Genomic DNA, 15,857 nt, shown 5'->3' on the forward strand with positions numbered 1-15,857 from the left:
TGTTGTTCTGCTTCTTCCCATTGAGGTACGGGTCATAGCTGTAGCACATCAAGATAAGGAACATCAGTTACAGTTGATTCGCCACCCATAAACTTTCCACGGGGATATTTCTTGGGGCTAACAAGGGGAGGCCGCCAATTGCGAAATTCAGATTCGATTCATACTGCGCATAATGAAAGCTCATGGCCAGAGGAGTAATGTGGCAAAGCACCAAGATGCACTTCTCAGCCGTTGTCGAGAAAATCGACAGTTAAAAGAAACTGTTGCGCTGAAATACTCTCTACGATTAATAATTTTCTACAGCGTTGTGGTGCAGCGGTAAGCACTCGGGTTCGTAATCTGAAGGTCGCCGGTTCGAATCTCGCGCCATGCAAATTTTTTTTTAGTATTTGTTTTTTGTAATTCATATATTTTAACTGTCGATTTTCTCGACAACGGTTGAGAAGCGCATCTTGGTGCTTTGCCACATTACACCTCTGGCCATGAGCTTTTATTAATGCGCAGTATGAATCGAATCTGAATTTCACAATTGGCGGCCTCCCCTTGTAAGTGTGAAAGTCTCGCACTCGTTCAACACGATGTTCAGTCACTCTGTCATTCCATACTCTTCCCATTGCGCACAGGTGTACAAATAAAATTGTTTGGGAGTTGCTCTTTCATTTTGTGTATTATTCACAATTGTAAGTTGAACGTAATAAATGCTATATCGCCTTAAAATCAGTATGTTCATTTTGAAACACCCTGTATAGTGCCATTCTTGCTGCACATTTTTCCTGTACTTAGGAAGTAGGTAAATGTTTTAATGTTGAATGCTTCTAGAATTAGTTATTTTGGGCTCACACATAACAGGGCAAAGGACCAAGCAGTATACTATCTATTGTAAAATTCTCTCTCTCTCTCTCTCTCTCTCTCTCTCTCTCTCTCTCTCTCTCTCTCTCTCTCTTTTAGCATTAAGATCGGCCTTACATGAGAGGAACTGTTTCTGGCTATCCTTGTTTTTAAGTCATTTTTACAAACCACTTAGATGTGTAAAAACACTGTTCACTCTTGCATGATGAATATTTACTTGCAGTGGGAAATTCTGAACGCCAAACTTTGAAACAGTTCAGAGCTCACATACTACACAAGAAACACCACATTTTGTACCCTTTTGTGTACAGTACTCACTCCAGGGTTACCTAATGTCATTTTTGTTTTAATTACCTTCCCCTGTGTGCACTTGCACATCACTCACTGGAACTTTATTTTCACAGGCGGAATTTTTTCTGGAATATTCAGATTTTCAATATCCAATACTGAATATAAATTTACAGTCTCTATCTGCACTGTCATCCTCCACAAGAGAACACCAGCAATGAACTCTTACTCATCATCGGCTTTTTCATCAGGTGATTCTGAACCACTTCTCTTGGGGGATTCAGACCCACGGGTGGACTTAGGCGATTTGCTCCCATCCCTGCTGGGTGATCTTGAAGGAGACTTCTCACTGTAAAATAAAGTATCACACGGTGTGAAAATACTCCTAAACTGCCATTTTGCATTGGACAATTAGTATTTTTAAACTCTTATCACTGTAATAACGAGTTATTATTTGGAGCTAACAGATCACATCATACAAACTATTCAAAGGCACAACAGAACTATGCTCGCTAAGCTTATTTTTAAGTACTCACCCAGACTCACCATCCATCTCCTCCATCTCTGGTCTCGATAAAGATCTTGATTTGGATCTCTGTCTAGTCTCTGAACGAGACCCCGAGCTTGAAGGTGACCGCGATTTTGCCTTTACATCAAACCGCTCCTCCGATCTGTTTGGAAAAAAAACTTTTTCAAAACCCAAGAAAATGCTAGAATGAACAAATAAATTAGGTCCTCTCTCTCTCTCTCTCTCTCTCTCTCTCTCTCTCTCTCCCTCTCCCCCCCCCCTCCCCCTCCAATATGAATCAAATTTTACATAGTTATATTCTACAAGTTGTCCCCTATCATCAACAGGTCATACAACACTGTCTTTTACAACAATAATGATACCTTCTACAGGGTCGCCCAGCTACAATTCACTCCTGCAACTGAAGGATGTATTTCTGAAATGATGTAGCTCCAAGAAATGAAAATTTTCAGGAACAAATAAATATTAAATAATATGCTTCTTTTTCATTTCCAAAGCCCACTTCTCAGCATGTGGCCATTTTTACATTCTACATAAGGATCTAATTGAGAGAAATGTGGTTCTTAGTATGTGACAGATAATCCACACTGTGTTTCGGAGTTAAATCACTTTGGAGCTTAATCACAGGACTTTTACATATAATGCCACCAAAAACACGTAACGAGTATAATACTTGTTAAATTAATAAATCAAACCCAATTTACATGGTTTCAAGCACCGTTTACTGGATTTAAGACAAATTTACATTATACTTAAGATTCTGTAAAGTGATAAGAATAAGTTAATCATTATTCCCTGGCAAGAGCATTTGCATGGACTAAAAGAACATCTTGACATGAAGAGCTTAATGAATCAGATAATGCTTAATTTACTTAAACTAACATTATTCATCCTTCTGAGCGCTGTTACGCATTCTGTGTAAGAATGTATTTTTCCATTAACCCCAAAGAATTCACACAAAAAAACCACTGAAAATAATGATGATCATTGTTCATTCTCTTTCTTGCAGTTTTCAGTACCAGAGTAGTGTTTTTAATAAAACTGTCCCATTGAGGCTTTATTTATGAACAGAAAACAATGCATGTTAAGCTTTGTTAACAATTCTTTATGATTTTATTGTTCAGCAGCATTCATCACTGTGTTTACAAACTAGAACAGGCTGACGAATATCACTAGATAGATATTGACCTATTATATAGCCTCTTTCAGGTATATGGTATGGACGTTTCTGTATTTAGCCTTCAAAAGTTTTTGTATTGCACACAATCCCAAAATTTCACTAAAAACTCAATAAGTAAATGCCAGCATGATGCCTTCTAGTCTCCCATGCAATCTCAGAACTCTACAATTCAAGAAACGTATGAATTAGGAAAGTTTCTATAGCTTGCACACAAATTTGCAAGTTTGGAAAAATATTGTTTTAAACACAACAAATATTACTTTGAAAATAAAAGTAAAACAGTGTGATGCAAAAACATGTAACTAGACATCAACAAATTGAATACTGGTCTCAGGTGGAGACATGTAAGTTTGTAAGTAAGATCTTCAATTGTGCCTAAAACCAATGATCATGTTGGTCAATGTCAGACTGGGAGAGTGCGTATAACTTACATCCAGTTGTTGCTGTGAACAGCTCAGAGACGTTGGTAATACTATAAAGGTAATTTTATAAATAGCAGAGTACAGCAGACCAGACTACAAGATTCCGCAAAGGCAAGCCTGTGTGCCCAAGGCCATCACATAATGTGTGTTCAATAAGGCAGCAAGTTTGTAAATGGTCATTCTATGGCTGGAACAGCAGGTTTCTGAGATATTTTAAGAATGGGAATCAAATTGTGGAAGGAGACATTGTTGAGTCCTGCATCATTCAGTGTCCCCTCTACTAACACAATGGTGATTAATGGTTCGTACAGTTTTATCTAGGAACTTAAATTAAAAATATGTTTGTATTATTAACACAGTTATTACACTAGAGCAGACTGTTAGCTACATTAGTTGATGGAAATAAGAAGTGATTAATCTGTATTCCTCATTTACATATTCTGAAACAACAATGTTGCACAAGATTTCCCACATCCTACACACACGTAAAGGAGAAAAAAACAACAGAAACAAAGTGTCATGCAATCATTACCACAAATGTTTAACTTGACCATACTTTAATGTGAGTTGTTGGTGATAGCCTCAACATAAATTAATGTTTTGTCGTACAGATTGTAATGAAATAGTTATCATGAAGCCAGAGAAGTGTCCTATACCATGGCGTTACATGGGTTAAAAAAGTTCCCTATTACTTCATTTTTTAGCCCTGATTCACTCAGAAAAATCTGCTGCAGCAATCCTGATATACAAGACTCTGTAAGAGGTAGCAAGTATAATGTATGATGTAATTTTATGTTGTTAGAATTTTACAACTACCATAGCCTACCATAAGTAAGCTTAGACCACGGTAATTTTCCACGTAGCTTTGATCATTTAACATCGTACCCACATTGCCTGTACGTTATAGCGTGATTTAAACTACTTGTCACTTGACATGTCATGGGCTGCTCGGCTCCACCACCAATACACCAATGGAAGCCTGGCACCGTCAGCTCCCACTGAGTTGCCGCTTCCGCTGCACTGCCTGAAGCAGTGTTCCAGCCAGTTCTCGATGAGCCATTTTAGTGCGAGATTTGGATAACTTTTGGCTTCATAAGTCTTATGATGTAAGATTAAAGTAGTCGACAGAGGGGCAGACAGAGGCTACACACTCCTAGCAAACTTTCAAAAAATGTTGGGACGTTGTGTGATTATACAGTCAGTCGCACAAATTCGTGTGTTTCACAAGAGGATATTTTGAGAGAGAGAGAGAGAGAGAGAGAGAGAGAGAGAGAGAGAGAGAGAGAACGTAGTAGCACCTCTACTTCCTTTAGATACAGTGGTGGAGCGAACTGCAACTGCTCTACAAATCAGTGATAAGAAACTGTAAACAGAAATTCGCGAAAGAAAAACCAGACAAATCACCTAAACTGGAGGCACCTTGGATAAAAAGGCACCTGGAGAAGGTCGTTACAAATCCCAATTATTTTCAGGATGATTCATTTCACTGTAAGAAATATGCATATTATTCAAGGACAGAGTACCTGGCATTCAAAAAGCTACATACTACTTTGCAGCAGCTAGGACCTATTTCAGGATACTGAACAGTCTCACTACGACTCGTGAAGAAGTTAGGATTCCTATAGGAATCCATTTTTAGGTGAAAGTTAATAATGGAACACCAAGATATTGATGCCTGGCAATGCTGTTTTGTTAGAGAATTAATAGGGACAAATTTTGACAATATAATTTGGCTACATGAAACATGGGTGAATAGGGTGGGGGGGGGGGGGGGGTGGGGGGGAGGTCTGGTGGCGGCAGTTTACAAGAAGGCTGGACAGACCATACCATCAGCAGTCGTATGGGAGCTCCGATCACCAGGGGAAAATGAATAATTGCAGCATAAGCCAGAAATTCAAAAGGTTTTATTTCTAATTGTCTGGTGTTATTCACTTCAAACAAGACCTTCGACTACAATGATGAGATGAACCACAACATTCTTGTGAAATGGTTTGAAGACAGTGCTTCAAAACTTGACGAAAAACAATAACTGTCATGGATAACATGCCACAGCATTTGGTCATACAATACAAGATCCCCAAAAATGCAGTGAAGAAAAACTACATTATTTGTCGGCTAGAGAAAATTATGATACAGTTTGACAGTAGCTTGACACAGGCAGAACTTAGTCCACAACTCAAGTCCAAGAACTCAGTTCACAGAGTTACGGAAAAAGATTGCAGGCATAAAGTGCTCAGGCTGCCTTCATACCATTGCCATTTCCACACAACATAACCGACTAAGGGTAATGTTAGGCACCACACTGCTGCAGAAAATAAAAAATTTACATTGACCACAGTGGAAAGACTTTTGAAAGAGGCAGTTGAAAAAGTGACACCAGAAGACTGGGAAAGGAGTTATAAAGGAAACATGCAACAATGGAAGAGTATTAAAACAGTGCGTAGAGGACTTGATAATATCTGTCACTACGAGCCAAGACACTGATAGTTCAATGGACTGACTCTCAATTAACCGATCTCTTCCCATTATCTGATTAGTGTGTAGTATATAGTGTACTTTAATGAACATCTCACTTCGATTAAATCTGGTGTTTTTGACTTTATTTCAATCAATTTCTCTTTCCTGTTGCGAGACTAATGAATACTGTTCAGACAGCTAAAACCATCTCCTTATGTTAAGTTACACCTTATATATCTCCTTAAGTAAGTTAGACTGTATATTAAATATATTTCATTTTGTGTAGACATGAAGATATTTCATGTGTGTAATATTTTCAAGATATGTAATGATGATAAGGTAACTTCTCTGCATGTGACAGTTTCTCCCGTTTCAATAGCTAACACAACGCCAGCCGAAATTAAATTTAAGAGAAGATTTCTGATGAGTTGAGAGATACCACAGGGTGACAGTATACATAAATTTCTAGATTTGTCGCTGAGCAAGATATTTTAGTAATCAACGACAGGAAAGTATTGTGAGAGCACAAGTTTTTGATATATGACAAGTTTGAAGCTGTTTACCAATGAGGAAAATTTAGTCTGTTTCAAAAAAATTTACGTAACTCTTTTCCAGATTAAACTTAAGAATAGATTAAAATTAAGAACAGATTTTTGATATGCAGCAAGAGAAGTAGTCTACATTGTACATGAATTTGAAATTTTTTACTTGATTTTTGTGGCAGATAGAGGCTTTAAAGTGATTTTCTATCACTGCGGAGAGTGATGCACTGTGGCAGCTGCCTGCAGGCTACTTGACACGACAATGCCACAACTTTGGAGCCTAAACATCAAGTGACAACTACTTTAAACCGGACTATAGGTCTGAGTCATGCCTGCTGGGTGTTACACCACAATAATCGCTTTCTTTACATATGTAATCAGTGTCTTACTAGAGCTGCTAAACAGCAGAAGCCATCAACAGTCTAGAAACTTAGTGAGGACAACAAAGGGCCAGGGAGCCTATGGAACAGTTTTGTTCTACATAGTTATCTTCCTGTCTGCTACTTAAGAATAAAGCAGTATTTACAGCAAAACAAATTGCCCAAGTTTAAGTCACATTTTACTCAAAAGGTGTCAATTTGTAATGTTAAACTGATGATGATGTAAATATAAAGGAAATACAATTTATCACATACAGCTAAAAACACTATTTCCGCAACAAAAAGGTAAAATAACTGCAAAACAAAAGTATATTAAGAATTTCTTCAATACTTTGTAGAACTTATATAAAGTGTGTGTGTGTGTGTGGGGGGGGGGGGGGGGGGGGGGGCGGAGAGACATGCAAAGAGAAGTTGTCTGCTCCCATTCTCTTACACCTTCATTTATGTTTCTGTAGCTAATAATTTGACTAGTAATCCTACCATTTACAATCATTCATTCATGTAATGTACCAAAACTACTGAACCATTGTTGATGCTGAATTTAAAGTTTCATGTTGTACATTTATGACAAATAGATTCAGATACTTTTCCTAAACTATCAACATCAGTAATGAAACATGAAATCAGTAAAGCAACAGTTTGCATTGTTAATGCATATCCCAAAATACCTCTTCATTTCAGCAAAAATGTCAGCACAAAGAACTGTCCAAAATAATTACATGCATTTTAGATTAAATTATATAAATATCAGGTGTAGGTGGGGATGGTTTTAGAAATGAATAGTATATTGAAAGATTACTTTCACTATTACTTTCCCAAGTAAGAGTGAGGTACGGAACAGTTACAAGTTTGAAATACTGCCCACAGAAATATGACTGGCAATTGACAGAATTGCAACATGCAAATATGTCCAGTCAAACAAACACTAATTACCTGCATGCTGGAATACATTAACTTTTGATTAACTTTCAGCTACCAAAATAAGTTCTTTAATACATTTCTGCCCACAATTTATGACGATGATTGGTTTGTGGGGAGCTCAAATGCACTGTCATCAGTGCTCATACAAAGTCCCAATTTTTACACAGCTCAGCGTTTGTACACAGTCCAATCTAGCCACTGTCACAAATTATGATGACAATGAAATGATGAAGACAACACAAACACCCAGTTCCCAGGCAGAGAAAATGCCCAACCCAGCTGGGAATCGAACCTGAGACCCCGCGACCATCCACAAATTATGATTCCAGATGGTGGTTACTAATTCCCTTTCCTCTTCTACCACATTGTAGCATGTGTGTTGGTTGGTTGAATAGCTGTAGCTATGGCTGAGGTCTCTGTCATCTCTTATCTTAAGAGAATGAAGTAACTTTACAATTATCATGCTCCCTAGCACATCATTCCAGAGTGGATCTTCTGCCTCAGGTGTCGGACTTCATAGAGGGACAGCAGGGAAGCTACAGACCAATGGAAGTCAGGATCTGGCAACGAGTCTATTCAGAAATGGACAAACTGACGAGGAAGCCCTGCGACATGTTTCCTAATGTATCACTCACAATAAAGCAGCTGCTAGATGAGCAGCAGACTTGTTGTAGGGTAAGTCCAAAGAAAAAAGTTAACACAAATAATAATGTCTTCAGCAAGAGCGCAAAATGAATTAATACCAAACATCATATTGGAGAAGCTAGCCATGTATCAAGAATGTGATAACAAGCAGTATATGACAATAGAGCTTACAATGCTACATGTCTATCTGCAGCACCAGTACTCACAGTGCAAAGATTATGGCAGCACAGATGCAGTCATTCTAAACTTGCACGTGCTATGTTCCTACTTTATAAGCTTAGGAATAATGTCAGCCAAAACTTACTGCTGCATTCATATTTTGCTTATATCCACCCCCATCTTTCATATGGTATTCTGCTCTGGGGAAGTTCTCCAAATTCAGTATCAATTTTCAGATGGAGAAAAAAAAAAAGCTCTTCGATGTATAGTGGGTTTATCTCCTAGGGATACATGCAGGGAACATTTCAAAAAACTTAACATCATGACAGTTCCTTGTTTGTACATCTATTATTGCTTATTACACGTAAAAGAAAACATAGCTCAATATCCCCTTAGGTCATCTGTCCACACCCATAATACAAGACGAAACCATACAATTCATCTGCCATACTCTAGATTGTCCAAGATACATAATAGTTATAAATATGTAGGCCTCTAACTGTTTAATATGCTCCCTAAAATTGTACAAACAGTATCAAAAATAAATTTAAGACAACATTGGGTCAATGGCTCAAAGGTAAAGCATTTTACTCAGTTGATGAATATAAAGATTATAATATGGCAGATTTGCTGTTTTAACATAGAGAAAGGTACCTCTGCTTGTAGTAGGACCTAAATTTGGCAAAAACAATATCTGACATATAGGCATAATAGACCTATTTCAAGTGCTCTACATGTGTATCAATATATTAGGATAATGACAATGTCATCAACATGAATACTCCCCAATATAAATTTATAGAATGTTTTCTTTTTTATTGTAAAATTAACAATATATAAAATTCCAAATGTGTGCTATTGTACTATACTAACATTAATATGCTTTATATATATATGTTGTTATGAGAAAATAACCATCTTTATACTGCAATTGAACTTATTGACAAAGCCCATTGTATAAGAAAATACTGAACGGCTAATAAAGATTCTTATTCTTATTCATAGTTGCAGCGCACTTCGTAATTTTAAACATCATGAGCATCTCATGGATGATTAACACAAGGCTGCTCCCAAGGTAATGAAAGGCAACACTTGCCACAAAATGGCAGTAAGTGCTGCATGATGAATCTCACGATGTCGACATCCTTAATAACTGAAACGGAATGGTGTTGACAGCTGCTCTCCAGTCTGTTTCAAGATTCTGTCAACGAATTCCAGTGTACCTCAGCAATATACAAAAAGGTCCTTGTAGGCAATATAATGGAAGTTGAAAGTGTAACCATTCTCCCTGCTCCAGCTGACTGGGGTGGGGTGGCGATTTGTAACAATGGGTGGGCCAAATTAGCATGGTTTTCCAAAACGTGGTATACTGTGTGTGCCTCTACAACCACATGGCCTCAAAAATGATTCGAAAACACAGTCAGGGGACCAACCTAGATTTTGCCTTCTCGAGCATTTTCTGTATTAAATTAGGAATGCCAAAATTAACCTGCCCCTACAACCATCATCCTCTACTTAGGCAATACCTCAGTAGTGTCTGCAGACCTGGGAAAATTAGCTTAGTCGTATTAATTGAGTAATTATGATTGACAACTTATTAATTAATTGCCCTACCTGTCTGTCTGGCATCAATTTCCTCTGAATTTTATTGAGAGTTCGAATCTGTGATCAGAATTAAAGGATTAATTTCATTACTCTCTCTCTCTCTCTCTCTCTCTCTCTCTCTCTCTCTCTCTCTCTCTCGTGGGGACTGGTCTGGAAAGACACTGTGGCCTCACCATGCACATTTTGACAAAGTCACTGCATTACAACACATTTGCCCAAAAACACTAGCACTAATCTTGTGTCACTGATACTGAATCTACTGTATTATCTTTGTTTTCACTGCTTAAAAATGTAGTTACTTATCATTGAATTTGAACATTATGTCAGACTGGACTTCAGAAAACTTCTCCTGTCCGGTAATATTTTTCCTTCTTTTGCTACTGATTCAGTCTGCCATGATGTTAATATAGACTGAACAGTAACAATTTAACCACATTTATCTGGATTAATTTGAATGTAATCCATTATTGATCTTACACAAAGTAAGTTTAATAATCTTCATAACCTGATCTCAATCACTGAACATTCCACACACATTGTCGGGCCAAGTGTCAACTTCAAATCAAAGGATCTTGATGGGAAGAGGAGGGGGGTGTTCAATCCATAGTCTGTCCTGATGTTTCTTTCAGTTATCCATTCTTTCACCACCTTCACCTTGTTCATCAGTGTGTAAAGTATGAAGTTGCACCGTAGTTTGGAGCTAACATTAAACTGAAGATTCCCCTATAACTGGCTGAGGAAGCCAGATGAAATGTTATAGCAATCTACTCTTTCCATGTTGTTATCCCATCTTGGACTTTTACATTATCAGTTGCATTACCTACCCCAAAATAAATAACAGTAGCAAAACTATTTTTTAATTAATTTTATTCAGTAGCCTTTGGTTTCTTACCCGTATCTGAGTGAATGTGGGTTTTCAAAAGTAAAATGTCATTTATAATGGCTCTGTTGTATCCCAAACCTGACTGTTTGGAGACACCACCAACTGTTCATTGCTCCACCACTGTCCCAAAATTGTATGTTCTGTTAAACATATATCAATAATTGTATACGGGAAGATGGGACCTGCATCTACAGATAAGTGAGCCAAAGATTAGTAAACATCAATTGTAACCAACTTCCCAGTTTTGATTTTGTAAGATCTCGCCACTAAGCCATTATACCTGTAATTATTTCCACACCACCTCTAACAGTCTGTGTGTTAACTAACGCTTTATCATAGTACCAACAGCAGTGAGCAGAATAATAATTCACATCAGTTAATAAAGCTTACCTAGTTCTCAACAGGCTGGCCATTGTGAACATTACATGGTACACAAGAAAGAATGATCAACTACCATACAATTAAGCATTCAAATTAAGTATTATATTCAATGAAACAGTAAAAGTTTCATGATAAACACTAACTTTGAGCGTGATCTTGACTTTGACCGGGACTTTGATTTTGAGCGTGATCTTGACTTTGAACGAGATGGCGATTTGTAACGACCAACAGACTTCGATTTAGAATGACTCCTTGAACGACTACCACGGCTCCTGGATCTGTAACAAAGGAATTACAAATTTTAATAAACATTTGCAAATACTACATTCACAATTAACAGTTTCAGTATTATGCACTGGCAGGACATGTTGTACAGAAAGAATCATGTGTCTCTTAGCTCGTGTTACGAAACTTGAACAGCATGAGCTCAGGTATGGTATGGCATAAATGCTAATTTATGATTTTGCTGTGATGGTACACTTGCACAATCTCAAAATTTTAAAACATACTGGTACAAACTGAGACCAGTATTACTAAGTTCTGGATCAGGTTTAGAGTGCCACTGCTGTGGCAACAAACATCAGAGATGTTTCAAAAGTATTAATTTTAGGGCTAAGGACACAGATGCCTAAATGACCACAGAAGACTTCAATTAAAAACTATTTTTGTACTTTAAAAACATTCCACTTACATAGGAAAATTCCAGAAGAGCATGCTATATTCTTTAAATGATGTTAGGACCAGAACAGCTTCTTACACGTAACATCATATATTCAGTTAAAAAAGTCACAGTATTATTTCCTGTGTGATGCCAATGAGACCACCATTAACTTTCCTGACTTGAATATAATGGGTCAGGCAAAAAATTAAAAGTTTCTCGAATACCTTATTAGGCAGGGTTAGCACAATTTTCTTGAAGTTTGTGAGGAACAAGTCTATTATCTCTATCTGTCCCTTTAGCTATGTGGACATCTGGTGGCACTGTTTAGAGAATACTCACAGGTGATACAGGAACTGAATTAAGTATAGCAAAGCAAATGTTGAACTGTTTCTTTCCAGAGGAAAATCCATGCAAACTATCCTGGTTCAATTCTCGCACCACGATAGAGATTAGTGTCTGTGGTGTGGAGAAACATCTGAAAGCACTAGAATGAGATTTTCACTCTGCAGCGGAGTGTGCGCTGATATGAAACTTCCTGGCAGATTAAAACTGTGTGCCCGACCGAGACTCGAACTCGGGACCTTTGCCTTTCGCGGGCAAGTGCTCTACCAATTGAGCTACCGAAGCACGACTCACGCCCGGTACTCACAGCTTTACTTCTGCCAGTTTTAATCTGCCAGGAAGTTTCATCTGAAAGCACTAAATTATACAGTTACAAGGTGTGATGGAATCCCTACTACATTCTATATACAATTTAGGTCTTTCTCAAAAACCCTTTTAATCATAACATACTACAGATCCCTCGAACAACAAGTGTGCCAAGCACTTTGAAGACTGCACATATTCACATCTGTCTTCTTTAGCAGAAGTGATCCACATAACCACTGTCCAATAAATTTCACACTGATCTGTTTTAGACTCTCAGAACATACCCTAAGTTCAAATGTAATGAGATATCTAACAGAATGGCTTCCTCCACACAACCAATGTTGATTCAGTAAATATCTCTAAAGTGAAACTCAATCCACACTTTTCTCATATGATATCATGAAAGCAATGGATCAAGGCAAGCAGGCAGATGGGTATTTCTCCACAACCGAAAAGCATTAGGCTACCACACAAGCATTTTAATGGAAGTGTGATTATGTGAACTATCAAACTAAATTTGTTAGTGGACTGAGGATTTATTGGTAAGGAGCATGCTATCCAGGATGGAGAGTCATCAATAGATGAGAGACCTTCAGATGTGTACCATGGGAGTGTACGGAGACCTTTCCAGACATTAATGATTTCGCATACGATTATAAACCTCAGTCATCTTTAACGAAGTAGTGTAAAAAAAAGGAGAGAGAGAGAGAGAGAGAGAGAGAGAGAGAGAGAGAGAAGCTTCACAAATGTTCAGTCAATATCTATAAGATTTCAAAGTGGTGCAAGGATTGGCAACTTGCCTTAAATGTTCAAAGTGTAAAATCATGTGCTTTACAAACTGAAGCTACCTAGTACCTTATGACTTCAGTAGAAATAAGGGACAACTGTAACCAATCAACTCTTCCAAATAACCAGGTAACAGTTTGTATGGATACGAGGAGCAATGATCACATTACCTTCGTAGTAGGTAAAGCAGGTGGTAGACTTCAGTTCACTGGTACTACACTGGGAAAATTTTATCTGCCTATAAATGAGATAGCTAACAAAACACTCCTGTGTTCCATCTCATGCTACTTACATATGTGGAACCAATATGAAACCAAAAAAAAGGGGAATAATGAATGTATCGAACTTAGGATAGCACAAATGGTCACAGGTTTATGATGCAAAAAGACGGACGAAGATACCCAACTCTGGCTGTCTTTTTGTATCATAATTCAACAAGAGTTGCTGTGCCATTACATCCCACATGCTGGAAGTATATGGTCACAGGTTTGATCAAACAATGGGAGTGTGTCACAGAGATGCTAAAAAACCTGAACTGGTACAGGAATGAAAGTGCTAACCAGCCTATGAACATCTACCTCACATTTCAAGGACCATTTTTACAGAAGGAATCTAAGAACATACTACAGTCCTGTATCACTCCTGTAAGGACCACAATGACCAGATTAGATTAACTACAGCATGCAAATACACATTTATGCAATCTTTCTTTCTGTGCTCAATAGGAAAGTCAAATGCAAAGAACCCCTAATAAGTGACAAAACATTGAGTACCCTGTGCTATGCACATCCCAGTAGTTTGTGGAGTGCAAGTGTACATATTTAGCTCTTACACAGCAAATACCTTTCTCCAATATACAAAATTGCAAATCAAATGAACTTTTGTTTGCAACTCCATATAGGTTGCAGTACAGCCTTCATCAGATCGTATCATTTGGGTTTCAATGGACAAACCAAAAAAATTTCAAATATCTTATGAATTTTAGTGATTCTGAGTAGCAAACTATGAAAGAAAGTTGTAATGGCAAAAACATATGCCTGCAGTGAAACATTTGTAGCTCAAATTAACTGGAAGAGGGAAGTTATGCATTTCAGGTGATTTGCTACTTAAACGAAACAAAGAAAATTTCCTTCAATGGTTAATTTCTGGATGATCCCAATATTGTCACTTTGATTAACCCAAGCCATTTGCCTTTCGGGATTTTGAAAGCCATGTAACACCATTACCGTACTCCCCAAGTTTCATGTGATACAGCTGTCATTGGAAACATCCACATTATTCATGCCTTCAGAATACCATATTCACCCAAGTACAGGCTGCTTGCTTTATTAAGGAACTATTAAGTGCAGCATATTACTATGGGACTGACCTACAACTGTATGATTAGGCCGTGGCAAGTTAAAACTTGCCAACACACTGGCAATGGTACAAGGTCTGATGAACTGATACAGTAAATCTGTGTGTATCAGATATGTTCCATAACCAGTGGTTGCTGTCTAATCAGAACTGATTTTGCCCCTGTTCATTCAGATGTTCAAAATATTTATACAGGTTGTTGGCTGTGAAGTTGCGCAACAACATCAGTTCTGCCTTCCCACAGAATGCAAAAGATGTATTGGCCAACTGCTCATTGTCTATCACTGAATTTACTAGTTTTGATGAATATTACCACTGAGTAAGAACACAATTCACAATCGAAAAACAAGATGCACACAAAGAAGACAATTCCTCTGCAATGAGAGTAGTCTCCCTGTTGAGTTAAGGCAGTAATGGGCCAATTTAAAATGTTATTTACTTACCTTGAACGAGTCCTGCTGCGACGACGTGATCTGGAACGCGAAGGAGACCTAGACCGCGAACTAGACGAACGGGACCGTCTGCCTCTACTCGAATGTGTATCTTCAATTAGACGGATACGACGGCCATTAAGTTCCGTGTCATCTAACTTTTGAAGTGCATTCCTCATGTCAGAATATGACGCAAACTCGACCACCCTGCAAAATAATCCAACATTACATACTGCAACTTATTTTTAAATTAACTCATGTAAACATTTTGTCACTCCAATTTGTACATACCCTTCATTTCGACGCTGTTTGTGAGCATCAGCGTATGTAACTTCTCCAGCCTGTCTCATAAAATCCTTCAGATCCTGTAATAGATAATGTGAACTAAGTAGTAAGAATCCAAGTATTACCAGAATACACAGTAAACAATCCTTCAAATATACAGCAGTAAATAATGTGCTAAACCAAAACATGAGGTACTGGAATGAAGTTCGAATTTCAGGGGAGACAATTGTGTATGGATTCCGAGGAGTGAGATTAAGTACCATAGCAGCAGTAGTATGGCCAATTGTGTTCAATAACCTTCTGCACACACTATCAAACACTGGAAAACATTTATGAAATATTTCACTTTTACGGTGAATGGTGATCTATGCCCTGTTACTCACATTCCATTCCACACCTGTCAACTGCCTTAAATTCCAGGCATTATACATACAAAACATGAATACCTA

The 15,857-nt window shown here is 37.8% G+C and overlaps 1 protein-coding gene across 5 annotated transcripts in view; it reads right to left on the reverse strand.

The window, feature by feature from the left end:
- Nucleotides 1-443: 443 nt before the first annotated feature.
- Nucleotides 444-15,857, reverse strand: part of LOC124555418 (serine-arginine protein 55-like) — a 28,361-nt gene continuing 12,947 nt past the window's right edge. For all 5 annotated transcript variants that reach the window (XM_047129319.1, XM_047129323.1, XM_047129321.1 and 2 more), the window contains 5 exons: nucleotides 15,415-15,488; nucleotides 15,136-15,330; nucleotides 11,385-11,519; nucleotides 1,674-1,808; nucleotides 444-1,486 (listed from right to left, as the gene is read on the reverse strand). In XM_047129319.1, coding sequence (XP_046985275.1) covers nucleotides 1,363-1,486; nucleotides 1,674-1,808; nucleotides 11,385-11,519; nucleotides 15,136-15,330; nucleotides 15,415-15,488 — 663 coding nt within the window. In that variant the 3' untranslated portion in view covers nucleotides 444-1,362. The remainder of the gene's footprint in view (nucleotides 1,487-1,673; nucleotides 1,809-11,384; nucleotides 11,520-15,135; nucleotides 15,331-15,414; nucleotides 15,489-15,857) is intronic.

This window comes from Schistocerca americana, chromosome X, assembly GCF_021461395.2.
Source record: "Schistocerca americana isolate TAMUIC-IGC-003095 chromosome X, iqSchAmer2.1, whole genome shotgun sequence".
Classification (NCBI taxonomy): Eukaryota; Metazoa; Arthropoda; class Insecta; order Orthoptera; family Acrididae; genus Schistocerca; species Schistocerca americana.